This window comes from Protopterus annectens, chromosome 1.part0, assembly GCF_019279795.1.
Source record: "Protopterus annectens isolate FY-2018-M chromosome 1.part0, PAN1.0, whole genome shotgun sequence".
Taxonomy (NCBI): Eukaryota; Metazoa; Chordata; order Ceratodontiformes; family Protopteridae; genus Protopterus; species Protopterus annectens.
In genome coordinates this window covers 839,013,135-839,038,622 of record NC_056725.1, presented here as the reverse complement: position 1 = coordinate 839,038,622, position 25,488 = coordinate 839,013,135, and the positions used below count along the sequence as shown (strand labels likewise).

Below are 25,488 nucleotides of genomic sequence, written 5' to 3'. Positions count from 1 at the left end.
TTTATTTATTTGTATGTGTATAATATATATATATATATATATATATATATATATATATATATATATATATATATATATATATATATATATAAAAAATGAACCAAGTTACTTGAGTGCATGTGATTTTACAGTTGGTGTTTCTATTTTCAATTTTTCAATTTATATATTTTCACTGTTTTTGTACATACTGGAATTATTAGTTTTTTGTTTTTTTATCTGCAATCTGTGTACTGATTGTAGCGGAGGTATAAGTGAACTATTAGAATGATATTGCAAAGTAATTCTGCTGCCTAGCATTTGCTATACAGCCTGAAAGACCTTGATATTAGGTTTGTTTCACTGAGGTTGTCCAACTCCTTTACTACAATTTCTTCCTTATCTATTTTCTTTTAGTGTGTACACATCACGACAACATAGTGGGTCCAATTTGCCCCCCCCCCCCCCATACTTGAGAGCACGGACACTCTAAACAATTATAAACTTCAGAAAACTTTTGGACTACTAGTTGATCACCTCCACAGCCTCTCTGCTTCTATCCAGGTGCTTACAATGGCAATTTTTAACTACACTCCACTGAATTTTGTCTTGTAATCCTTACAGTAGCACTAGCTATTGCTTTGTTAAGCAAACTGGTATTTGTAATGCCTTTTGGATGAGCTCTGCATCGGTACTGACAGCTGCACTCTATCCTCCCCATGACTTCCAAGTTATTCTTACCTTTTTTCTTTTCCCCTACCATAGTGTTTAAATTAGGCTGCATGTAAACTTATTTTAAGTCTATCTAGTAGAGTGTCTCCCTAGTGTAAATTCTCCTAATTTCTGCCTGCTTTCAACTTTGTATTTTGGATTAGCCCTTCATGCATGAGAAATAGCCATCAATCTGCAGGTGACCCTACAGGCAGTCTGTATATCTTGAGAGTGCAGTCGTGTGGCAGATTTTCTCAGCAGGTCCAGTACACAGCCTCAGAAATGGATGCTTCTCAGGTATGTGTTTCTGGACTTAGTTCATTGGTTGAGTATTCCTCAAGTAGATCTCTTTGCCCTCCTCTTTAAGCAGGCAACTTCCTCAGGTCTGTTCTACATTCCCAATTCCTTTGGCTTGAAATGTTGATGCCATGTTTTTCTCCTGGAGGGGAATGTTTCTTTATCCCATTCTTCCCCTTCCTGTTTTTCCAAAGGTCCTTCACAAAATCAAAGGACTGTCCAAAAATCTTAATGGTGATTCCCTTTTGGCCCCGACAGCACTAGTTCCCCCTGTTATTCCATCTGGCCAAGGGCAGTTATCACAAGTTACCTTACTGCATGGATCTTGTCACACGAGAGGATCTCTCCTTCACCCTCCTCTGTCCATTTTTCAACTGACACTTTGGGTAATAGGGTTTGATTCCTTTCAGACACCAATTTTCCGAGAACATGATTAGGGTCCTGGAGGCCAGGAAATCCAATACTAGAAAATCCTGTATGTCCCAATGGAAGAAATTTTCTGTTTGTCACCAGGGCCCTTTTTCAGTGGGGTCCCTTTGGTTCTTTCCTACCTGTGTGAACTGCTATATGCTTGCTTGCCATATTCTTCAGTGAAAGCTCACTTGTCAGCCATTTCTGCCTGTCTTCTACTTACTCCACCTTTGCCCTCTAGATTTGAGGTCAAGCAGTTTCTAAAAGGCGTATTTCATATCAGAACCCCAAGAAAAGCCCATTCCTCCTCCTTGGGATTTTAATTTTGTCTCCTTTTGACCCTGCTTGCCTCTTCTTTGCAACACTGTACCTCAGACTATTTTGATTGTGTTAACCTCTGTCAGAAAGGTATCTGAACTCCAGTACTTGAAGACGGTCCCTCCTTTTTTGGTGTTTCATAGAGACAGGATGTCTGTAGGAATCCTTTTATGTCTAAGGTGGTTAATGAGCTGTCCCTTAATCAGACTATCTAGCTTCCTTCTTTTTTTTCTGTCCGCAGATTGCTAGTGAGAAGGTTAGTCATACCTTGGACATGCTTAGATAGATTGGATATTATTTGGACAAAACAAAGGCTTTTGTAAATCAGGTTTCTTTCTTTTCATACCAGGACATTAGGTTTGGCAGTTTCTAAGCAAACCATCTTCTCTTGGATTTCCAAGGCCATTTTTTTGTTATTTTCATGACAAACAGTTGTCTGCTTCTGTTAAGGCTCATTCTACTAGAGCAGTGGCTTCCTTTGGGGGTTTCTACAAGGGGTGGAACACCAACTCTATCCTTAAAGCAACTACTTGGTCTTCGGTTCACACATTCACTAAACATTACAAACTGGATGTCTTTTCCAGAACCAGGGCAGGTTTTGTCAAGGCCATCATTCATGGTTATGTGAGAGCTCCTCTTTGCCTTCTTATTAGCTGTTGTACTCTTCCCAGAGACAATGAATACTGCAGCAGTGATCTGCAAGGACATACAACAGTTGTATAAAGTCTTACCATAACAGTAGATGTCCTTTTCACTGTTGCAGAATTCCCTCCCTCCCTCTCTCCTCTGTTCTTTTTCTCCTTTTCTGTGGGTGATTTTCCTTCTGGCCGAGAGGTTCTTCTCCTTTTCTTCCTTCCATCTTTCCTCTGGATGTACATGCTGTCCTTTCCACTGAGGGTCTTAGTTCTCCTGGGGCACTTCATTTCTGGGTTGGGAGCATTCGTACGTCACCTTTGTGTGTTACTCTTGCGTGGGGAGTATACGTCTGACATACAGCACTCAGGTAATTTAGGCTTTGTTGTACTGACTATTCTCAGTAGGAGATTCCAGAGGTGACATACTGCAAAGGTGAAAAGGATATCTGTTATGGTAAGATTTTACACCACTGTACCTTCCTCGTAGAAAAATTTCCCCATTTGATATTTAAGCACCAAAGCCTACCTAGCCTTTTTTATGGTCATCAAAACAGGACCCATACTGGCACTATATCAACTACTTTTGAGAAAAGGATAACATGATGCACTGCCAGAAGTGCCAGCATTTCCCCCCTGACCATCCTGAATATGTAGGAGGGAACACTTCACTTACAGAAAGTGGTAGCATATGAAAGTACCAGTCCTGGCAGTTGTTGGGAGTTCACTTGTAAAGCCCTAGCCCTTTGTTGGAGCACTATCTAACATTTATAGAAAGAGAGGGCAGGCAACAGTCGTGCACGCGCACACACACACCGGAGAAGTTAATTCATGATTCTGCCTCCCCAGTCACTATATGTCATTCCTCTTGCCTTTGATTAATGACAACTCGGACTCATGCTTGGCCTCGAGTTAAGGAGACTGCAAAGGACTGGGTAAGGCATATAGCCCCTCAGTCAGCCGAGTCATCAGTCTAGAGCTCAGTAGTAACATTTGTCTGAAGACTTTTTTCATTGGTCCTTCTGTTGGGTTTGACACTGATTTGAGAACTATCCACTAGGTCTGCCTGTGCCAGGGTTTGATGTTTAGATATAGACTTCATGCAGCTGTTTGAGGTCTAGTGGGATTTGTTGTTAAATGTAAGTGCATGCATCTTTAGGGAGTGTCACCTGATGTCCATATACTGTTAGTGGTACGCACATCTCTGAGAACAATTCCCCTGTCTCCAACATATGGTGCCCACCTGTAGACTCTTCAACCCTCTGTTATGTTGCATGTGCATACAAGAATACTGTGCCTGGATTTGGCAGTAACTCTCCCTTTCCTTCCACTTTTTCACTTCTTTATGAGGAGACAAAAGACTGGGAGATAATCCTCCACTCACCACATGCACACTTTTTTTTTTCTCTTGCAAGATTGTTTCAGGGCCTGGGTCATATGTGGTTGATAGACTTGTCTGCATGACAACTGGCAAAAGTTAGCACCTGTTGTCAACTACTGTGACTATGACCTTGGACAACATATGAAACTCGTGGCTTTGAGTGACATTTGTAGGCATCAAGTTTACCATGAAACATACCTTGTATTCCCTCTAAATGTGTTTTATGTTCTGTAAGTCTCATTGTAAGTTAACTTTTTCCAGGAAAATTAAGATGGTACTTAAATGTAGGTAGTCACCCTAGGTGATAGGTCATGGCATAAGGGGAAACCCTCACAACAAAACTGTGACCTCTTTTTACCCGTACACAAAGCCTGTAGAATGAATACAAAACCTGCAGAAGTTGCTTAGCATTGTACAGAACAAATCTGTACAACTTCATAACTCAGCTGGTTTGGAAAACCTAAAGTAAATGTGCTTTAACTTGAGAAGATCATATGACCCTTGGTAATGACACATTTTTGTTAAATAAACCAAAGTACTTTATCACGTATAAAAAGGTGCCTAGCCCACAGTTTCTCCAAAGAGTTGTTTCCCCATCTAACTCCTAAAACACTTCTATTCCATACCATAATAGAATGCCCTCATTTTTCTTCTATTTCTTCTAAAATACTAAGATACTTAACACAGGGCTTCAAACCCCAACTTATATACTGTTTAGAGAGTCGTATAACAGTGCCACTTGCACAAATCATCATTTCTCTAATTTCAGGCATAATTTCCCTCAATTTAAACATTTATTATCTATTCTCCTAAGATTAGCACCCTTTCCTTCCTTTAGGACTACCAACTCATATTTAATTTCTACTGTCTTATTAAAATGTTTGTAAGTAATACTATACAAGCAGCACACACTGATTTGACCTGGGATTCACTTTGGCCTCAGCACCCTTCCAGTCATTTGTCCTGCTAATGATTCCATTTACTTGCAATATGGATAAGGTACAGTTAACAGGTAACCTTTTAATGGAAAGGCTTTGAGATTGTTAGCCATTGTCTCCTCCTGTTTAAACTCCAGCATCTAGTTGTTGATATTGGTCCTCTTTCTGGATTTAAAAACTACTTAAAAACTGCTGTTAGTCAATCAGGCAGTACATTATCAGAAGTGTGAGTCTTGGGCAGTAAAGGATTGCAAACATCAGTTTTGGGCCCTACACTATTTTCTATGCTTATCAGTGAGCTGGCAAGTGTTTTATTTTCATCCTTACTCTATTTCTGCTGATGTTTCCTGCTTCTTAAATCTGGCCCTATTCGCACATCCATCTCGATTCAATTACAGGCTGATGGCTGCTGAAGAAGTTTATTTTAAGAAACAAAAGCGCTTAATGAGTAATGTTTTAGCTGAATTATTTTGTTGCCTGTCTCATACAGTACACCACAAATAAATACACAAGTGCTTATGGCTTTGGGCTACACCAGTCGTTGACCTGCAAAGAGCAGAATTGGGTGGGGGTACTGGTAATGGAGTGGCAACACGGTTGAAAGCATTTACTATCTCAAACTTACTAGCCATGTAACTATCTGAACTAGATTATGGGTGTCTCATTTTTGCTTTAAACTCATGCCCCAATATATATCAATTCCAAACTATGACTAATTTTTCCAGCTTGTATCCCTGTCACCATGCTTTGAATAGCATTATACTACCTTTTACAAAACCAGCTGAGTCCCAGGTTTCCTTCCATGTCACTGTTGCAGTATTCTTTACTAAAGGGATCCCCTACCAAGGGGTAGCCCAGTATCCATCTAGTATACCAAAGCCGTAGGTTTTGAAGGACCTCGAATGTCACACATACACGCTCTTCTCATGACATAGGGCATAAAGGTGACATACGTACCTCTGAACTTCTTTGCCACCAGTCTGAATGCCATCTTTGGTAATCAGTCTGCACGCTTCTTCGTCTGTGTTGGTTATCAAATTGTTATTAGATAAGTGCTGTCTTGGTATTTTCTTCTTATCTCTTTTTTTTTTCCCCAGGCCTCCCAAGCTGTCTTTGATCTTCCTGATTCTGTGGGAAAGTTTTGGCCCTCCCTTTATTGGACTCCTCTTCCCAAGTAGCTCGCCATTCTATTAAATGTTATGATGCAGCTGATGCTTATTCTGGAGCTGCTGCTTTTGGTTCTTGAGATGTTACTCTCTACTTCACCTCCAACATTGGCCTGATGTTGTCGTTTATCTTTCTGCTTTTCCCGGTTAGGGGTCGCCACAGCGGAACTCTGGTCCGCTAATGATTGGTAGTAGATTTTCACAACGCCAAGGTGCCAGCTCAACATCCAACCTTCAACGTAGGCATGCCCATTTACGCATGTCTTTCAAACGCCACCCAACCGTGGGGAGGATATGCAGACTCCACACAGAAGGCACTCCCTGCACTCCAGCCGAGAATCGAATGGGAGAACCTCTTGCTGTGAGGCAACAACGCTACCGCTGCATATTAAGGCTAAATTATTGGATCTTCCCCTTGATAAAACCTCCTTGGCTCTGCAGCTGTCGAACTTCTCAAGTCACTTCAGGACAAGGGCAAAGCCTTGCAGGAATTATAGCATATTTTTGTTTCTCCTACTCCTAAGTTTCAGAGGAATTATCACTCAAAGTATGATTTTGCTCTTAAACAGTCTCACCATCCTTCCAAGGGTAAGAAGGGTTCTAGACAGGCTCCTCCTGCTAAGTCTACTCAGACTCCCAGTACTCTGAATACCCCTTTTCAAAACAAGCCACATTCTGTCTGACTTTGCTTCCCTCCATCCTAAGTCAGGTCCATTTATCTCCATCTTTCCCTCTCTTCCCAGTTGGTTACAGATCACTCAAGATTCTTAGGTTTTGTTCAGCATCAGTCAGGGATACTTCATGGTGTGGAAATCCCTTCCTTCTTTTCTGTGCATTCCTCAACCTCCTCAGGAACAGCTGCCTTTCTTTCCGGATGTACTTCAGCGACTTTTATTTCAAGGCACCATCCGAATGCTTTCCACTGCCCAGGCAGGGAAGGCATTTTATTACAGAATGTTTTTGGTTCACAGGAAAGAAGGCACTTGGAGGCCCATTCTGGACCTCTCTCAGCTCAACGCTTTTCTGAAAAATGCCTTCCTTTCGTATGCTGTCCTTAAGACTGTTTCCTGTTCTTCCACATGCTTTTCTGCTCTCTGGCTCTCAAGGATGCTTGCCTTAACATTACAGTTCATCCTCATTTCAGGAAATTAGTGTTTCTCTGTTTCTTCCTTGCATTTTCAGTTCTCTACTTTGCCCTTTAGCGGGTCTGCTGCCCCAAGGGTTTTCACCAAATGCCTTGCTCCTGTGATTGCCTTTTGAAGGATGAGGGGGTTACATATTTTTCCTTAACAGGGCAAACTACTCTTTCAGGATTCCACCCCAAAGACCTTGCCTTCGCTGTGCTATTTGCCTCTTGTAAAGCCCTGGCTTTTATGATAACTTTCAGAAATCCACCCTGAATCCTCAGTATCTTGTTTTTCTCAGTTGCAGGCTCCAGACCATTCCTATGCTGGTTTTTCTGTCACCACCCGAGGCTCTTGTTCTAATTGTCTTTTTTTCAATCCCTTCTTCTTGGAGACTCTGTTACAGCCAGGGAATTTCTAAGGCCTCTGGGATTCATGGCTTCCCCTCATTCCTATGCTACCTCTAGCCAGACTCCATATGGAAGGAAAGGAAGAAGTCTTCAGAGTCGAGTGTCGCAAAAAGGCTTTATTTACGGTAACACAAGTTGAGCACTTTCTTCCACAGGTAATAGGACTATTATAACTAAGTGGACGAAAGCGCTCCACTTGTGTTTTAAATAAAGCCTTTTTTGCGGCACTCTGCTCTGAAGACTTCTTTCCTTTTATCACTGGTTGGTGCTTGTGGTTTTACTAGTATGGATGAATAGACTCCATTTGAGAACTGTAGTGCTGGCTGAAGTCAGTTTGGCTCCAACACTATTCCATGCCTCAAGCCCAAAGCTTCAGTGGTGGATTCATCAGCGGTCTCAAACCACGGTTTCCTTTTCAGACCCCGGCCCTTCTCAGGAACTTTTTCTAATGCATGAATTTGATATCAGTGACTCTTGGGACTCTGCGGCAATATTATCAAGATTTATTTTTTTAGAACTTGCACAAAGAAAAGTGTTGCAGGCTGTGGTGGCTTGGATGTTAACACACAAACTGCTGAACTTTTGTAACCTAAGAAGCTGCCCATGTACTGCTTACAAAACTATCTTGTTTGTATAAATACTAGTTACTCAATAGTACAGATCAGTTATCAGCTCATTCCATTAGTTCATTTTCTCCTCATCCTTGGGGGAAACTTCATTTCTAGCCAAGGCTCGCTAGCAGCTACACTCCTCATGATCAACAACCCTTGCGGTTACATTCTCAGGATCATTCTGTGCCGCAAGCTGTGCACTTTAACTCTCTGTTTTTTATACTTCATATAATTTATAGAGGCCAGGAAGAAAAAAGGGACATTTACAGTAGTCTAAAAGCAGTCCAGCTAACACAAGAACTAGCTTAAAAACTTGTATCTGTTTTACATGCATACTAATCAACTCCCTCATTCAGTAATCGCTAGAGATATTAAGTGGAGATGCGCTGTACTTTTTAAAATTTGCTATAGAACTTGTATCGCATATATTAAGTAGACATGCTCTTTTTACTTTGTATATTAACTGTATAAACTATAGCATATCATATAAGAGAAAACTGAACTGTAAAGGCTGTTTACTTGCAAAGGATTTAGACACAAATATTTGCAGGTGTTTTGTTTCTATCAGGTACTAATGTACATGACTGTTTTAAATTTAAATGCTATACCATCTGAATTTAGTACTTTCACATTTACAGTTTAATAGAATACTCTGCTATTAAATCCATTGTTGTTACTTTCTGTAACAGTTATCTTCCAACTATGATTACAGTGGCGGCTGGTGACTTCAAATCACAGGGGGGCTGCAGGAGACGCTGAATGGGTGGGGTCAAAGGGAAGGGGTGTGGTCAACCATAAAGGGGAGGAGCTATGCACAAAACCACAAAAAACTAACTTTAATTAAATACGCTGCCCTGGGTGGCAAACCATCATTATGAAAGTCCAATCAAGACAAAAATAAGTATAGAAGAATAAAAATATTTCAATGCATTGGCTGCATGACAGCTTACTTAATATCTAGATGGAAACAAAAGGTTGTGAGGCATGAAAAAATAAATTACTTTTTAAATACATTACTGGAATGCCAGTCAAAATCAAGTATAAGAAAAACCAGAAGCACTCAACTCAAACCACTTCTCCTTGCACTGCAGTTCTAATTATAATATATTCAGCTTTATTAAAGTACCAAGCAACATGCTGAAAGTAGAAATCTATGTGATGCCCCACTTGTAAAAATGTTTCTTATCCAAAAAGACCTGCTGCCTGACAACTTGTTTCATGGGAAAACATGATAAAAGTAAAAAATGAAAAGCAAACAAGAAACAAGCTGAAGATACATTGCTTAAAGGATTACTGTACAGGTTATGGACCACACATGATTGGCATTCTGTTTAGTTTACGGGTAAAGTCTGTAGAGATGACTGGAAGTCTCCAACAAGTGTAATGAACTTTTTAAAATAATGGAATCCTGTCCTTTAATACCCAAGGCTTATACATTATCTAGTCAAGTATTCTCTGCATGGCAACAACAGAAAGGCTTTCAATGTTGGCAATTCTTTAACAGTATGCTTATTAAAGCTTACTTGCATCTTACAATGTCAGACAAGCTTACCTTATGGTCATTAAAGCATTGCTACTTAAACACAGAGCAACAGGCACTTTGAGTAATAAGCATAAATCTGAGTAATAAGCATAAATCAACAGTACAAAAATATGACAGAAACCAGACCATTCTGCAAAATCAAGGACAGATGAAAAGCCACTGTAGTACTTATGCAGTGTGTCCTCCCCATCCAAGGTAGATACAACTACTCCTGGCCTTGCTTGGACACATCCAGAGGCACTAGATGCGGAGTGGGGTGCAACAAGCATGTCACAATTTGAAATCTCTCTGGCTGACTGTGATGGCCCTGACACATTTGTCATGCCTCTCAACCTCAAGAGCAAGAAATCTGGACAAAGCCATACACAGAAGTGGGACAAAGGCACAACAATAAGGACAATTTTTAAATATTGCTCTAATAAACTTAGAAAGATAATAGAATAGGTCTTGCATTAGTATGAATTTTCTGAAGGGTATAAAATCTGAAACTCAAATGTCTGTCATTTTCTTACTTCAGTCTTTAGTGATTTGTCACTAATTTGCCAAAAAACACAATTTTATGAAAAATGGACCAAAATGTGATGCAAAAATATAAAATAGACACACAATACAGCTGCTACCTGTCAAAGAAGGGACACTTTAATATTAGTACTGCTACCTTGAGCAGCTGACAAAATAAAAGAATCTACATGCATTTCAAGTAATCTATAACTTTGATTATTACAGTTATTTCTTAATTGTAAACCCTCCATGTTTTCTTCCAAAATTGCTATTTTGTGGAGGGATTATTAGGGGGAAGAGCAACATTTTGAGCCAAAAATTGGGGACAGTTGAGAGGTTGGCTATGCCTAATTCTATAAAGCAATTTATTTGCATGTACCTCTCAACCTGTTAATGCAGTAAATCTGAACAAGGCCAAATATATTGGGGCACATATAAACAGTACTAAAATTGCTCTTGTATAAATTGAGACAGTTGATAGAACGGCTCTTACTTTAACATGCATTTTATGAAGGTTATGAAGTCTGAAACTTATTATTTAGTGACTTCTGGCAAATCATTTAGGAATTAAAACTACAAATTTTATGAACAACAAACCAAAAATAAGAAGCAAAAATCTATTCATTCTTTGAAAATCTGGACAGTTGGGAGGTATAGTTCAGCTGGGCCTGTCTGGGTTTGCTGCCCTTCCCCCCCTGACAAAATAATGGTTGAACTGGAGCCTCTGCAGCCATTCCAATTAACCATTACTTGGCTATTTCACTCCATTTACCATAAACACTAATGTGCATACTGCTTTACTTCAATGATTGGACTTCATTTGAAAGTTTTATTTTGTATTTTACAGCACAAACATTAAGTCATCTGTTAAACAAAGCAATGCAGTCTCACAATGAAAACTTAGCATTAAAACTTCTCTGCCCTTGAATTCATTCATTGAAACAGCATTGAAACCCACATTCAAAGAAAATACATTTTGCCAGTGGCAGATAAAGATTAATTTTGGGCTGTTTTCGAATCATAGGCCCCTTGCATATGAAACATACATGTGCTCTTTGATACACCTTCCTCATTGTACTAAAAATTATATTCCTTGTACAATACAGTACACTTGTTAGAGGGTGTTTTAAATTTGTTTTGAACATTTTTCCAGTAAGCAATGAAACAAAACATATGCACCCATAATGGCAAAACTGCCCAGTTGAGAACATTTATCATAAAAAAAGTCTACTCAGACTTCCACAGTCCACCATTATTAGTAAATATACACAATTCTACAGTGCACCTTTATCAGTAAATATGCACAATTCTACAGTCCATATTCAGTGAATTCAGTTCTTGCCATAGCTGTCAACCTTAGCACAAAAACCTGGACGAAGCCAATAATGGGGGAATACAGTCCCAAAAATAGGGACAAATTTAAAATATTCATCTTATATACTTAGAAAATTGCTAGAAAAAAAGGTTGTGCTACTATGTATTCTGAAGAACATGAAGTTTGAAATTCAAATGCCGGTCAATTTTACTGCGGACAGAACAAAAACAATTTTCAGCAGAGGCAGGATTAATACTGCAGACACGTCTTTGTAAAATGGCAGGGCACCAGAGCAAATCCACACAAACACATGGAGGAGATGCAGACTCCACACAGAAGCCACCCAACCAAGAATCAAACCAGAAAACCTATAGCTGTGAGGCAACAATACTACCACTGCACCATCAAATCTGCAAGGAATTAAACATTCAGAAACCTGAAGTCTGAAATTCAAATGCCTGTCAATTTTACGACAAAACAAAAAAATTTTTTTTTCAACAGGAGGGAATTGCCACTGCACCATCAAATCTGCAAGGAATTTAACATTTTTAATCAGGAAATTCAAATGCGGTCTGACTTGCGGACAGAACAAAACAATTTTCAGCAGAGGCCCAGGAAGAAATAATGCAGACATGTCTTTGTAACATGGCAGGGCACAAAGCAAATCCACACAAACACAGGGAGATGCAGACTCCACACAGAAGCCACCCCAGCCAAGAATCAAACCAGAAAACCTGCAGCTGTGAGGCAACAATACTACTACTACACCATCAAATATCAAGCAATTAAACATTTACAAACCACAGATATTATGAAACAGATCAGATCAAATATGAGACAGAACAAAAATCTGCAATTTTTCAGCAGATGGTGGATTAATACTCAAGTCTTTGTAAACATGGTACAGGGTTCAAGCCTGAGCAAATCCTACACAACCACAGGGAGAGATGCAGACTCACACACACACACACAACCACACAATCACACACACACACACCTGTAGCTGTGAGGCAACAATACTACCACTGCACCATCAAATCTGCAAGTTACAAGAAACCTGAAGTCTAAATTCAAATGCCTGTCAATTTTATTTAACATTTGTTAATCAGGACAGTCTGACTTGGAACAAAAACATTTTCAGCAGAGGCCCAGGAAGAAATAATGCAGACATGTCTTTGTAACATGGGAGGACACAAAAGCAAACCCACACAAACACAGTTACAAGCACCAGCACAAAGAAGGAACCCCAAGAATCAAACCTGAGAACCTGCAGTTACAACACCAGCTAACACTACACAACTCCAGTTACAAGCACCAGCTAACCCATACAAACCACAGTTACAAGCACCAGATCAGATCAAATAGGGCACAACTGCAGTTTTTACAAGCACCAGCTAACCCATACACAACTCCAGTTACAAGCACCAGCTAACCCATACACACACACACACACCCCTCCAGTTACAAGCACCACACACACACACACACACACACACACACACACAAGCACCAGCTAACACATACACAACTCCAGTTACAAGCACCAGCTAACACATACACAACTCCAGTTACAAGCACCAGCTAACCCATACACAACTCCAGTTACAAGCACCAGCTAACACATACACAACTCCAGTTACAAGCACCAGCTAACACATACACAACTCCAGTTACAAGCACCAGCTAACACATACACAACTCCAGTTAAAAGCACCAACACATAAAGTAAAATGCACCATACACTTACCTGTCTGTTCTCCATACCATATCCTGCCCGCGCAATACTCAAAGACCCACGAGATCCCAGTAAAGCTCCTTCCCGACTATGAGATCCCAAGCTCCCTCCCGAGACTGTTCTGGCTGTTGCTGTTGCAGTCCGGATGCGATATATCCTCCCAGCGTGTCTGTGCACTTAAAAAGTGCAGACATCTCCTTGCGTCCCTCTATGGGTCCTGCCGGACTGCCTTGAGCATGCGCATAGACCGACGGTAGTCGGGACTACTGCGCATGCGCGAAGTCCGCGAAATTTAAAAAAATAATTTTTTTTGTTTTCTTTTTTAATTTGAGGGGGCTGCAGTCCGGCAGCCCGATGCCACGAGCCGCCCCTGTATGATTATAAGGAATTGAAGTATTCCTGCTTATTTTTCCCACTTAGGAAGGGCCAGTTCCTGGCACCACCTATATTATCTGTTGATTGATAATGAACATGAACAAAATAATCAGAGAACGTTCCTTGGATTTATCCTGCACTAATATCAAAAGCCAGCTATATTCCACAAGAAATGTGACAATGTGTTAAATAAGGTTTTACAGAGATTTATTTCAAAAGAATAAGTGACGCTGTCTGGAATGGCCCTTCTTGGATTACAGAATTTAAATAATTGTTATAGCTGAGAGGAGGGGAGTGTCCAGTAGATGTAATTTCTGATTCAGATTAAGTGTGTACAGTAGCTAGAGGTGTGTTGGGACATCTAGTTTGCATACATTTATTTACCTCCAGAGTGCTTTTGTCTGAGCATTCTGCCTTTGCAATAATTTTAATGAACTTTCAGTGAGTGCCGTCTTTTGTAAAGGCATTATGGTAAACTTTACTTTGTACATTATTTAATAAGAGATACTAACTTTCACATAATATAAACAAAAAATAACTATATAATTATTAATACTGGGACACATACCCATGTCTATTAGGCAGCCTTGCATATATTGATTCTTTAAAACATTGTGTCCATAGTTTTTGGTCTTAAACCATAATGTCTTTTGTCATGATCTTAGTTGTTAGCAATTTATTAATGCCACCTTCCTGGTATAAAGCCTGTTTAGATTATTTTTGATAAGTTATTATGGCAAAAGCCTTTTTGTGTTTTATCAGAGACATGTTTTCTGGTCCAAAAGCTAAAGACATTTTTGGGAAAACTCTAATGTAGTGCTTTGGCAATGAATATTTCATCAGATTTGTCTCATGTTGTATATTAACATCCATGCCTGTTTTCAGGGAGCTAGTTCATGCCCTCTTTTACAGCACTGGTTCAAGTTGTTACTCAGAAAAAAAATACATTTTTTTAAAAAGAACATCAGTCTGTAAAATATGTTTTTGATTATGCCCTTTGTGTTATTGTACCCCCCACCCATATGTTACTCTTTCAAGAAGATAATCTTAGGCAATGTGTTCCATACATTTTCAATGCTACACCCCTGGTATCACAGGGTCTATTTTATGTGGTGTTTGGTGTTGTCTGCTGGTGTTCTAGCCATTTTGCATTGTATCATGTATCCTGTCCAGGCCTATTGTTTCCTGTCAAATGAAGCAATGTTGGATTCAATCACTGCAAGTTATACCAGAGCCAGCCGGGGGTGTGTAGAAGGGAAAGTGGCTTGACATCATCTACTGACTGCACTGGTAGGTGTGAATTGATGTCCCAGGTTTAATAGTTGTTGGTAGGGGGCTGAGTTGCTTCATTCCTGTTGAAGATTGTTTTTTGGGGCCTCTTCTGTTACTATGTGGTTTTGTTGGTTTAGCGCAAGGATATATTTAATTGAAAAACTTGTTGATAAAGACTGGCTGGGAAGGTTGCTTTGGCGTCTGCAGAGACATAATTAGTTCAGATGTCTGAGTTCAGGTTCCAGCAGACTGGCAAAGGTCTGGGTGGGAGGAAAGTCAGGAATTCATCTCATTTCTTCTGGATAAGGGGAATTTTTTATCCAGCATTTCTGTCTCCAGTGCATTAATTTGGATTGTGACAATTCTTTTCTCAATCTTTGGATTCACCTCCTCAGGATTTTAACTTCATTAAAAGTGTTTACTCAAAGTAAAAGTTCAAATTAGCTTGTAACAGAGCATCTGATATTGTTAATCCTCCTTCATTCCTTACGTATGGGTATCTGTTTTGAGCTTGGAACCGAGCCGGCCATTTTCCAAGCACGCGTCAGCTTCATACTCTCAAGCTAAACTCTTACCCACAATTCCCCTCTCCCTGTTACCTCAGATTTCGTTTGCTGCGTTGCCATCCGGTCGTGTCAAGCTACTTCTCTTGAGCTAAGTACAGTCAATTGTTTAATTGCTTTACAAATTACTTTTCTGTCAGAAAAGTTAATATTTTATTGTCTCTTGCCCTATCGCATCTAATGTTCATAATTTCAAGTTTTCTTCTCTGTCCTTTACTTCCCCTTTTTATCGCGAGGTAATTTTTCCTTACCACCGTTGATAATCCCTTTCCTTTCTTTTTTCATACCTTCGGGTACTCTCTTGTACCATTGTTGGTACTTTTCTTTTTGTTAATATGGCAGATAAAAAGGGTAGTCCAGGGTTTAAGCGGTCTTCTGATTGTGGACACAAACTGCCTACATCTGATGCACACTCTCTTTATGTGTTTATTGTTTGGGCACTTCCCATTTATCTGTTGAACTACCTTGTACATTTGTGAAAACTTTTCTAATAGAACTTTGTTAGAAAGGAAAAAATAAGCTGATACTGAAGGGACTTCTAAAATCTCCCTTTTCAGAGGCTATTTCTGGGTCAGAGGTCTCAACCGCTCCTAAAGCCCATAAGAAAATGCATGTTTCTACTATGGCTAAATCGTTGCCTTCAGCCCCGGCTGGGGACTCTCAACCAAAATCTAAAAAGGCTAAAATTTTGGCTCCGGAGCTCTGTCAGCCACAGTGCTTTCGGTGCCCAGAACTTTGGCACTGAAACCTTCGGCTCCATTAGTGATTTCGGCTCCGTCCTGTCCTGCAGCCTTCTACATATCGGCACCGAGGGGCTCCTCTGTTCAGACCTTTACCAGTGTATCGGCACCGACTGTTCAGTCGGCGCAGACCTTGACCGCGTCAGCTCCGAGATCTTCCTCAGAACCAAGGCCTTTATTACTGACTCCAATTTTGTTGGTTCCAGTTTCAGCACAGACAACCACTTCGGCACTGATCCCTGTGTCGGTGCAGACAATAACATTGGCACCGATGACGACTTCAGTGCAAACTACAGTAGGTTCAGTCTTTCTCTGCACCGTTGTCCTCTGTGCGATCAGATGAGATGGGCACCAAATCTGCCTCTTTTGTGGACAGGCCTGTTTCTCCTTCAGTTTCAGTGAGGTCCACTAGAAGTCTTTCTGAACATGATGTGTTGCGTCTTGTGGACCAAGCATTCTTGACCAGAGGTATTCCACCCCCCCCCAGGAACTACCCTTCCTTGGGAGGTGATCACCCATCTCCAAAGACACTTTTTTATTCTCCTCCTTCATTGCCTTTGAAGTCCATGGATATAGTACAGTCTTCCCCTTCTGCGGTTCCCTTTATGGATCTCACTAAGGAACTGCAGTTGCCTTCATGGCAGGAAAGTTTTGCTATGACCCAGGATGTCAGCTGTGATACGCATAGCTTACTGCTCCACAGCCATCCAGGGACTCCAAGTTGGCAGCTGAGCTGCTTAGGGGAGGAGGGCCCCCTGTCCTCGACATACACTCCTCTCCGGGTGGACCAGCCTTCCAACTGATGGAGAAGGCTTTTGCTGCTGCTGGCAATACTGGACTGTCTATACCTCCGCTCTCCTCTGGTACACTGGTTTCACAAGTCGCACCTAGCGGACACCGGGTGCATAGGCCTCAGGACATATTCCCTCAGGGATCCCCTTTTCCGTTGTCTTCCCCAGCTTCTCCCGCTGAGGAGGTCCACCGGAAAAGTTTGTGCAAGGGGAAGCACATGGACTCCACAGAGGAGTCTGTCACTGAAGAGAGAGATTTCGATGAGGGGGAAGAATCCCTTCGGTCACCCTCTGAGATATCCTTTGGCGATATCCTTGAAATCCTGAAACAGAGGTGTGACTGGCAGCCCTCTAATCCGACCCCTGAGGAATCTGTATTCCTGCAGGCTTTTCGCGCCTGGCCCCCTACCTCCTTGGTTACTCCACCTGCCAATGAACTTATCAAGTTCATCGTGCAGCATGCTTGGAAGGCCCCTGATACTGTTGAAGCTATTCCCCGGAGGCCAGGTAAGATCTTGTCCCCTCCTGCTTCAGATCCCGACTGGTCCAAAGGTCTTCCTGTAGATGCTTTAGTGGTGGCTGCCGTAACAAAAAAGAATCTGGCAGAAGAAGAAAGCCAGACTGTCCAGCCACCTAACAGAGTGTCCCGGGCCCTGGACAGAATAGGGAAGTGCACCTTTGCTACAGCAACCTTTGCTATCAGGTCCTTGAATTATATGGCACATTTTACCAGGGTTCAAAGGGATCTGGTCTCTGAGCTCTCTGAAACCTTGGCTGGTGCAGTGTCTGATGAGGTCCGTGACAAAGTGGCCTCTTAGCTGGCCACCATTGCGTCTATATCTAACTCCTCTATGCAAGTGATATCTCACGCATCAGAAGGAGCAGCTAGAGCGGCGGGTTCAGCTGCAGTCTTCAGATGACCTGCCTGGATGTGCTTGTGCAACTTCACGGAACCTTTTAAGTCTTCTTTTCTTAATGCCCCCATTGAGCACTCCTTGTTGTTTGGGCCCAAAGTTAAAAGCATACTGGCCAGATGTGAACAAGATGGTAAGACCCTTTCTGCCATAGGTGTCGATTATTCTTCCCCTCAACATGCTTTCTCCCGAAACCAAAAGTGGGAAGATATGGTTCAAGAAATCTCAGGGTCCTTTCCATGACACACAGGCCGAGTTCTCCCCCAGAGGCAGAGGAGGAAACTCACAGGGAAGACGCTCCTTTCGAGGCAGAGGGGGACCGCGTAACCAGGGTTCCAGGGATTCTTTCCCTGGTCAGTCCTACCAGCGCTCCTGAAGAGCGGCCCAACTCCTTTCCTCTGGAGGTGGTTGGGGGACGTTTCTCCTTGTACCCTTCTGCCTGGCTAACCCATCACCACCGAATCTTGGGTACAAAGGATCATAACCAGCGGTTATCATATCCCTTTCGTTTTTTGTCCCGTCCCGTCAAAAAATCTTCCCAACGTTCCACCCAGTCAAAGGGAAGAAGCAGCACTAGAGATAGAAAAGCTGCTAAGAAAACGAGTCATCCAAATAGTCCCTCCAGACCAGATAGGATCCGGAGTCTACTCAAGACTATTTTTGGTGCCAAAGAAAACCGGGGACTGGAGACCAATTTTGGACCTCAGTGTACTGAACAAATTTGTGAGAGTACAAAAATTCCGGATGGTCACTATACAGTCTATCCTCCCTCTTTTGGAAAAAGACGATTGGATGTGCTCTGTAGATCTTCAAGATGCATGCTACCACATAAAGGTGGATAGGCCATCAAGAAGATTTCTGTGCTTCCGTGCGGGAGCCAGTCACTACCAGTTCAGAGTACTGCCCTTCGGACTCTCTACAGCCCCCAGAGTGTTCACAAAAGTGCATGGCAGTTGTCACAGCTCACATGTGACTTCATGGACTCCAGGTGTTTCTGTACCTAGACGACCGCCTCATTTCTGCCCCCACCAGACATCTACTGGAAAAGCCCTGGCATACTCTCTCCTCGCTGCTCAAAGGCTAGGCATAACCACAAACTAGCAGAAATCCAATCTCACCCCATCTCAGATGACAGAATTCATAGGGGTTATCTTGGACACATAAAACTGCAGAGCAGCTATTCCAGAGCACAGAATTTTAAGGATAAAGCAACAACTAATTCCAATCCTTTCAAAGGAAAAATCCAAGACTCACTCGGTTCTACAGCTGTTGGGGTTCCATGGCAGCCTCCATCACCATTGTTCCCCTGGTCAGGTTTCACATGAGGCTTCTACAATGGCTACTGCTCACCCAATGGTATCCTTTTCAGCATCCTCTTTCAGCCATGATTCGAGTAACCCACAGGTGCAAACAGGATTTAAATTGATGGATGACACACAATCTCTCTCAATGGTCTCGCCCTTTTTCCCCCCAGCAACCCAAGGCCACAGTGACCACGGACGCCTCCCTGATGGGGTGGGGGGGGGGGCTTATGTCAGGGACAGACAGTCCAAGGCACTTGGTCCCAACCAGAGGCCCATCTGCATATAAATGTTCTAGAGCTGAGGGCGGTGCCTCTGGCATTGCAAACATTCCATCCCCTGCTGCCGTCTGGGACAATTGCGATTCAGTCAAACAACATGACAGTGATCTAGTACATCAACAAGCAAGGTGGAACCAAATCTTACCCCCTTTGTCGAGAGGCCATGAGGATATGGCAATGGGCAATGGCTACCAACCATTTCTTCTAGCAATGCACATTCCCGGGAGTTCAACGTGATAGCAGACAGACTCAGCAGGTGCATTCTACAACCTCACGAGTGGTCCCTGAATCCCTTGATAGCGTCTGAGATCTTCCACCACTGGGGCTGTGCTCTTTGCATCCCCTGGCCAGCTACAAATGCAGCAACTACTTTGCCCCGATTCCCCCTCGGGGACAGTCACCCAGGGACGCTCTAGTCCACGATTGGCCCTCTGGTCTTCTGTACTTATTTCCGCCCTTTCCTCTCATTCCCCAGTTTCTGAAGAAAGCCCGGTGGTCGAAGAGCAAGGTAATCCTCATAGCACCATATTGGCCACAACAGATTTGGTTCCCATTCCTTTGGCCTCACCTACTAGATCGACCATGGAGCCTCCATCCAATCCCGGAGTTGATCTCACACCCACAGAACCTGATTCATCCCAAACTGAACAGCTTGAAGCTAATGGCTTGGCTACTCCAATTCCCTTGATTGCCAGGCAGAATGATCTTTCTTTACCAGTGCATGATATTCTCATTGCTTCTCATGAGTCCTCCGTTAGAATTATCTGAGCAAGTGGAAAAGATTTACTTGTTGGCTGAAAGATAAACAAGTAGACTCCTTTTCAGCACCAGTGTCTAATACTAGACTATCTGGCCGACCTGTTTCAGTCAGGTCTCTCGACCTCTACCATTAGAGTTCATTTGGCTGCAATTTCTAATTTTCATGAGGGTGTCCAAGATTCCTTTCTTTTGTCCCATAAATTGTGCAAGACCTTCATAAAAGGTGTGAATCATCTGAAGCCACCTTTAGAGAAACCTATTCAACCATGGGATTTATCATTAGTTCTGCAAGCTCTGACAATGGCACCTTTTGAACCAGCCTCTTCTTGCGACCTCAAGTATTTGTCATGAAAAACCTTGTTTGGTCGCTATTACTTCTGCCAGACGTATTTCTGAACTTCAAGCTTTATGTATCAAGAGGCCATACTTGATTTTTCATAGAGATAGTGTCTCAGAACTAATCCGTCATTTCTGCCTAAAGTGATCTCTGAAATGTCCATTAATCAAGCCATTGAATTGCCAGTTTTCTTTGCCAACCATTCAAACAGAGGAGAGTATTGCCTACATACCCTTGACATTCACAGGCAAATCCGTTTTTACCTAAACAGGACTAAACTTTTTCGTAAATCTGACCAGTTATTTTTGGCCTTTTCTGGATCTAGATTAGGATCAGCTGTTGCTAAGGTCACATTAGCTATATGGTTGAGGGACTGTGACCTTTATTTACACACAACGTAATATTTCGTTGCCTACTACCATGAAAGCTCATTCAACAAGGTCGGTGGCAACTTCTGCTGCCTTCCATACATTCTTTACATGACATCAGTGCAGCTGCAACTTGGGCTACGCTTCATACTTTCATCAATCATTACAAATTGGATTTGGCCTCCAGGGGAAGAGCATCTTTCGGTTCTATGGTGCTCAGGAATGTCCTTCCATGAGAGCCTCCCAGGAATAGAGGTAGCTGGGGACTCTGTCCCATACGTAAGGAATGAACAAGGATTAACAATATCAGATAAAGAAGTTATGTCTTATCATAACGTTCCATTTGTATTGTTGATCCTCGTTCAGTCATTACGACCCTCCCTCCTTCCCCCTCCTGTGATTTCTAGTGGATCTCACCATCCAGTTCTCTTAGGTTATTTGACCAGAGGTAGCCTCTACCTTCTTTAACTTGCAAACTCAATCTGAGATAACAGGGAGAGGGGAATTGTGGGTAAGAGTTTAGCTCGAGAGTTTGAAGCTAACACGAGCTTGGAAAATGGCCGGCTTGGTTCTGAGCTCAGAACAGATACCCATACGTAATGACTGAACGAGGATCAACAATACAGATGGAGCGTTATGGTAAGACATAACTTCTTTTTTCAAATGCTGAAAGTTGTTTGTTTTGTAGTGATGATTCCTCCAACTTTTAAGACCTTCCAGCATTTATAAAATAAAGCAGCAGTATTCACCTCTATACTCCTCTGCTAGCACGTAGGTCTGCAGGTCTTTCTACAGATTTCATAATGTAGCTCGCATTTATATTTTTATTTGAAGGATGACACAGCAAGCCTGTCTGCAACTTTTTCCTCACCTTTTTCTGACAGAATTCGTGTCTGTAGGAATATTCCCCTTTTATCTAGGTTGTTAGTTAAATTGTGGGAAAAAACAGGTACTTTGAGGACGAGCAATTGGAATCATGTACTGTTTGAGACATCATTTCTCTTACAGCTGTTTGGTGTTAAAAATTCAGTCTACTTTGAAGAGCTTGCCAGATTAGAGAGAATATTGAAATTCTTCAGCTTGCCAAGATTGCTGAAGCTATACACCATCCCCCCCAACTTTCTTGCATGATTTCTGTAGAGCAACAGTGAGATTTACCATTCAGGGACATGCCTGGCTGAGGGTAAAGACAACTAGCTAAGGGTGTAATGGCTCATACCTTGAATATCTCTGTTACAAATGCACTTTTTTATTTGCCATTTACACCACTGAAATCATGATATGGGAAGGGTAAATTACCAAACCCCACCAGGAGGATTTACAATTATAACTAACAATTATACCTCTGCATGGAAACTGCCATGTTAAAAAAATGCATACATAGCAAGGCAAAATACCTGTCTTTACCTCTTTAACTCAAGCAGATTAACTCGCTGTATTGGAAATTTTCTGGTAAAGAAGAATTGCCTGTAAAACAATTTTTACTTTGAAAGTGTTAGGTTTTTCTTCTCTTGATGTACTTGAGCACTGCGTTGAACTTGATGCTGTTTTTATCATGCAATTGAAACCTGCCTTGGTCATTATTTTTATGGTTATTTGATATTTACAAAAGCGAGTATTAATTTATGATCATCATACAAAGAGACGCAGTTCCTTCAGCTAAGTCCAGTGGTTTTACTTGTTTTTAAATATCTTTTAAACCTACAGTTAATGAAGAGAACTACCTTTGGACAGATGTCTGCCATTTCCTAGGGAAACCTAGTTCCTTTCTCATGCCAGTTTGCTCTACTGACTATTTTTGTTTGCTTAAAAAAAAAAAAAAGTGTGTGGGACAAAACGTATCCTTTAGTCTTCGATGTTTAATGTCACTAATTGTCCTGTCATCTTCAGTGCTGACCATCCTGTATGGCTAAACTGTGTTCCCTGAATAAGGGGGATAGCTGTTGCCTTCTGTACTTATTCTGAATTGTGTATACCATCTTAACCAGAGGTATAGAACTTAGCCATTGCTTCTGGAAAGTATTGCTATGCTTTTTTTTTTTAGGCTTTACTTTTTTCCCCAAAAGGATAGTGTTTGCAAAGGGATAACAGAAAGTGGAATTCACACACACATTTGCCAGGATTTGTAATTTTTTATGACTACTGTCTTGAGTAGCAAATGTGGGGAACAACATACGCTGGTGAGTGGCAGTGCATCTATCATACGTGTAGAATACCATAGATTCAACTGGCATTGGAAAAATGGGTACAAATTATATGTTTTGTTAATCTGTGATTCTGTTACTCTGAGACATGCAGTTTAGTGCATTTGAGTTGCTATGCTTTGTGGTTTGACAGAAATGTAAAATTAATTGGCACTTTCACAAGTAGGTGTGAATCTGTATGAACATGCACGTTTGCAATCAATCATTGAACGTTCAGTAAACAAGTTGACGCATATGTTTTTACAATTGACTACATGTTTATGTACAAAATACTAAACTGTTAGGGTAGCATGTTGATGCAGAAGTTAACATTTCTATATCGCAACATAGTTTTCTGGAGTCCATTTCCTGAACGGATACCTTTTATGTGATGTATGCATGCCTTGCTTGTGTTGGGTGGATGGCGGGCCACTTTCTTCCTGCATCCCAAATGCATGCAAGTAGGTGAATTGTTGGTCTTCTAAATTCCATTAAGTTGTGTCTGCACTCTTTAGGATAAAGTAGGTGCTGGAAATTCAGTGAATGGATGGTTCAGAATTGCATCAAAAACTGGTTTCTGCTTTCTGAGAGAGTGATGTTCCTGCTGATGAAATATTGCCACCTGGTGGTGGTCTTATGAATAAACTGCATTTCTAAAACTTAACTTGGAACATATTGCTTTACATCTTTTATTCTATGTTACATTGTTTTGAGTGTTATAGCACTGTATTGTGATAACTTGTTAATGGCAGTAGAGCAGTTTCATCACCCAGTCCTTAAACCTGATAGATTATAATTTAAGAACATGTTGACGTTATTTCGACATGCTTATGAATGAATGTTTTTGTTTTTTTTTTTTTTTTCTCTCCATAGAACTGTCTCAAGGAGGTTGCATGAGTTCATTTCGGTGGAATGGAGGGGGTGACTTCAAGGGTCGAAAGTGGGACACTGACCTACCAACTGATTCTGCTGTAAGACTGCATATGTTTCACAAAATGTAGAATTCATTACTAGGGGTAGATTTCTGTGTCTGCTTGCCCTATATACCCCTGGTTTTTGCATCTTGGCAGTTACTGGCATGATGCTTTTGGCCTTACATTAAAGAGAGTGGTGATTTTCTTTTTAGTTACTGTTTTATGCAGTAACATTTCTACTGTGATATTTGCCGTTTGGAGTGATTCTCTTACTGTTTGTGTCCTGCTTCCCAAGTGGCCATTGTTTAACTGCTGTATTTTGTTTCTATCATTTTTCACTTTATTAACATACAGTTTCCACAGTAATAATAGACAAGCATGAGAACCAAATTTGACAGGGCGGTGAACTGTTACATGATGCTGTTTGACCAATACAACAGCACAAGTTAAGCTGCAAGTGCCTAATAACCTACTGCAGAGAGACCAGTGAATTTATTTGAAGCCAATTCATTTGCTGTCAAGACTGAGCGTAGACTGTTTTGTGTACATCCACAGTTGTTTTATATAGTGTGTGCAAGCTTGCTTTTACAGATCCACATGTACTGGTCAGTATGCCAGGTCACTGTTTACTGACATAATGGTATTTGTGTGCCCACAGGGTCTGTAGATCAGGTAGACTGTGTAGTAGCAGAACCAGTGTCTCTCAACTGCAATGGTTCAGAAATATTGTCAGACTTCACAAGTCAACAGATTAAATGTTTTCTAAATCTTAGTGTTTTTCTCATTTCTTGCATGTGTTCCTTGTCCACTGTCACATTGGAGAAGCTATTCTGCACTACAATCTCTTACATGGACACAGGGAACAAGTCCTAACTCACAATTTTCATTTCTTTTATCAGTTCAGTTACTCTACCAATCAGTAAAATCAGGATTCACTTCATCTAGATCTGCACAGATTTAGCTAGGGTCTCCCAAAGGAAATGTCTGACTCTGTTCTTTGCACATGGTATATAGCAATAACTGTTCTGTCCACCATACTTCTGGAATCCAGTTTGGAACCTCCCCAACTGTTATCCAAGTGATATAATGAATCTTCTTTTATTGAAAGATGATCTTGTTGGGGCTTGTCAAGCTGGGACTTTAGCAATAAATTGCAATAGGCTGAACAGGACCAGTACAGACCCTCACAAATGGAAATTACAGCCAGGAGGTGTTCCAGGAACTGGTCCAGCTGTGGTGAGCACCCCAAGTAGTTCTGTTTACCTTCTTTCAAAACAGTTAAAAAGAAATTCTGCTGTAGGATTCCTTGCAAATTGGCTTGGAAGACAGATCCATCTCATTTCAGTGGAAAGGAATGTTCCTGTATATTATTCCATCCTTTCTCCTGATTCAGAGTTTTCTTCTAAATATCCAGAAGGACTCTTCAAAGATAATGGGGATGAATCTGTTTGGCCTGTGCAATGGTGGTTCCCCACTCTTCTGAATTTAGCCATTACCAGAAAATTCCCCACAGTCTGGATTTACTTACACAAGGCAGGGGTTCTTTGATGTAGCCCACCCATATGACTGTCTGCATGATAATTTTGTTACCTTTTAGGCACCTTTCTCAGAGACCATGCAG

At 41.4% G+C, this 25,488-nt stretch overlaps 1 protein-coding gene across 1 annotated transcript in view; it reads left to right on the top strand.

The window, feature by feature from the left end:
- The window catches only part of TMEM209 (transmembrane protein 209), a 439,863-nt gene that overhangs the window by 298,663 nt on the left and 115,712 nt on the right, over window positions 1-25,488 (top strand). Inside the window, 1 exon segment of the mRNA XM_044063801.1 lies at window positions 23,827-23,924. Within this exon segment, the coding sequence (XP_043919736.1) occupies window positions 23,827-23,924 (98 nt within the window).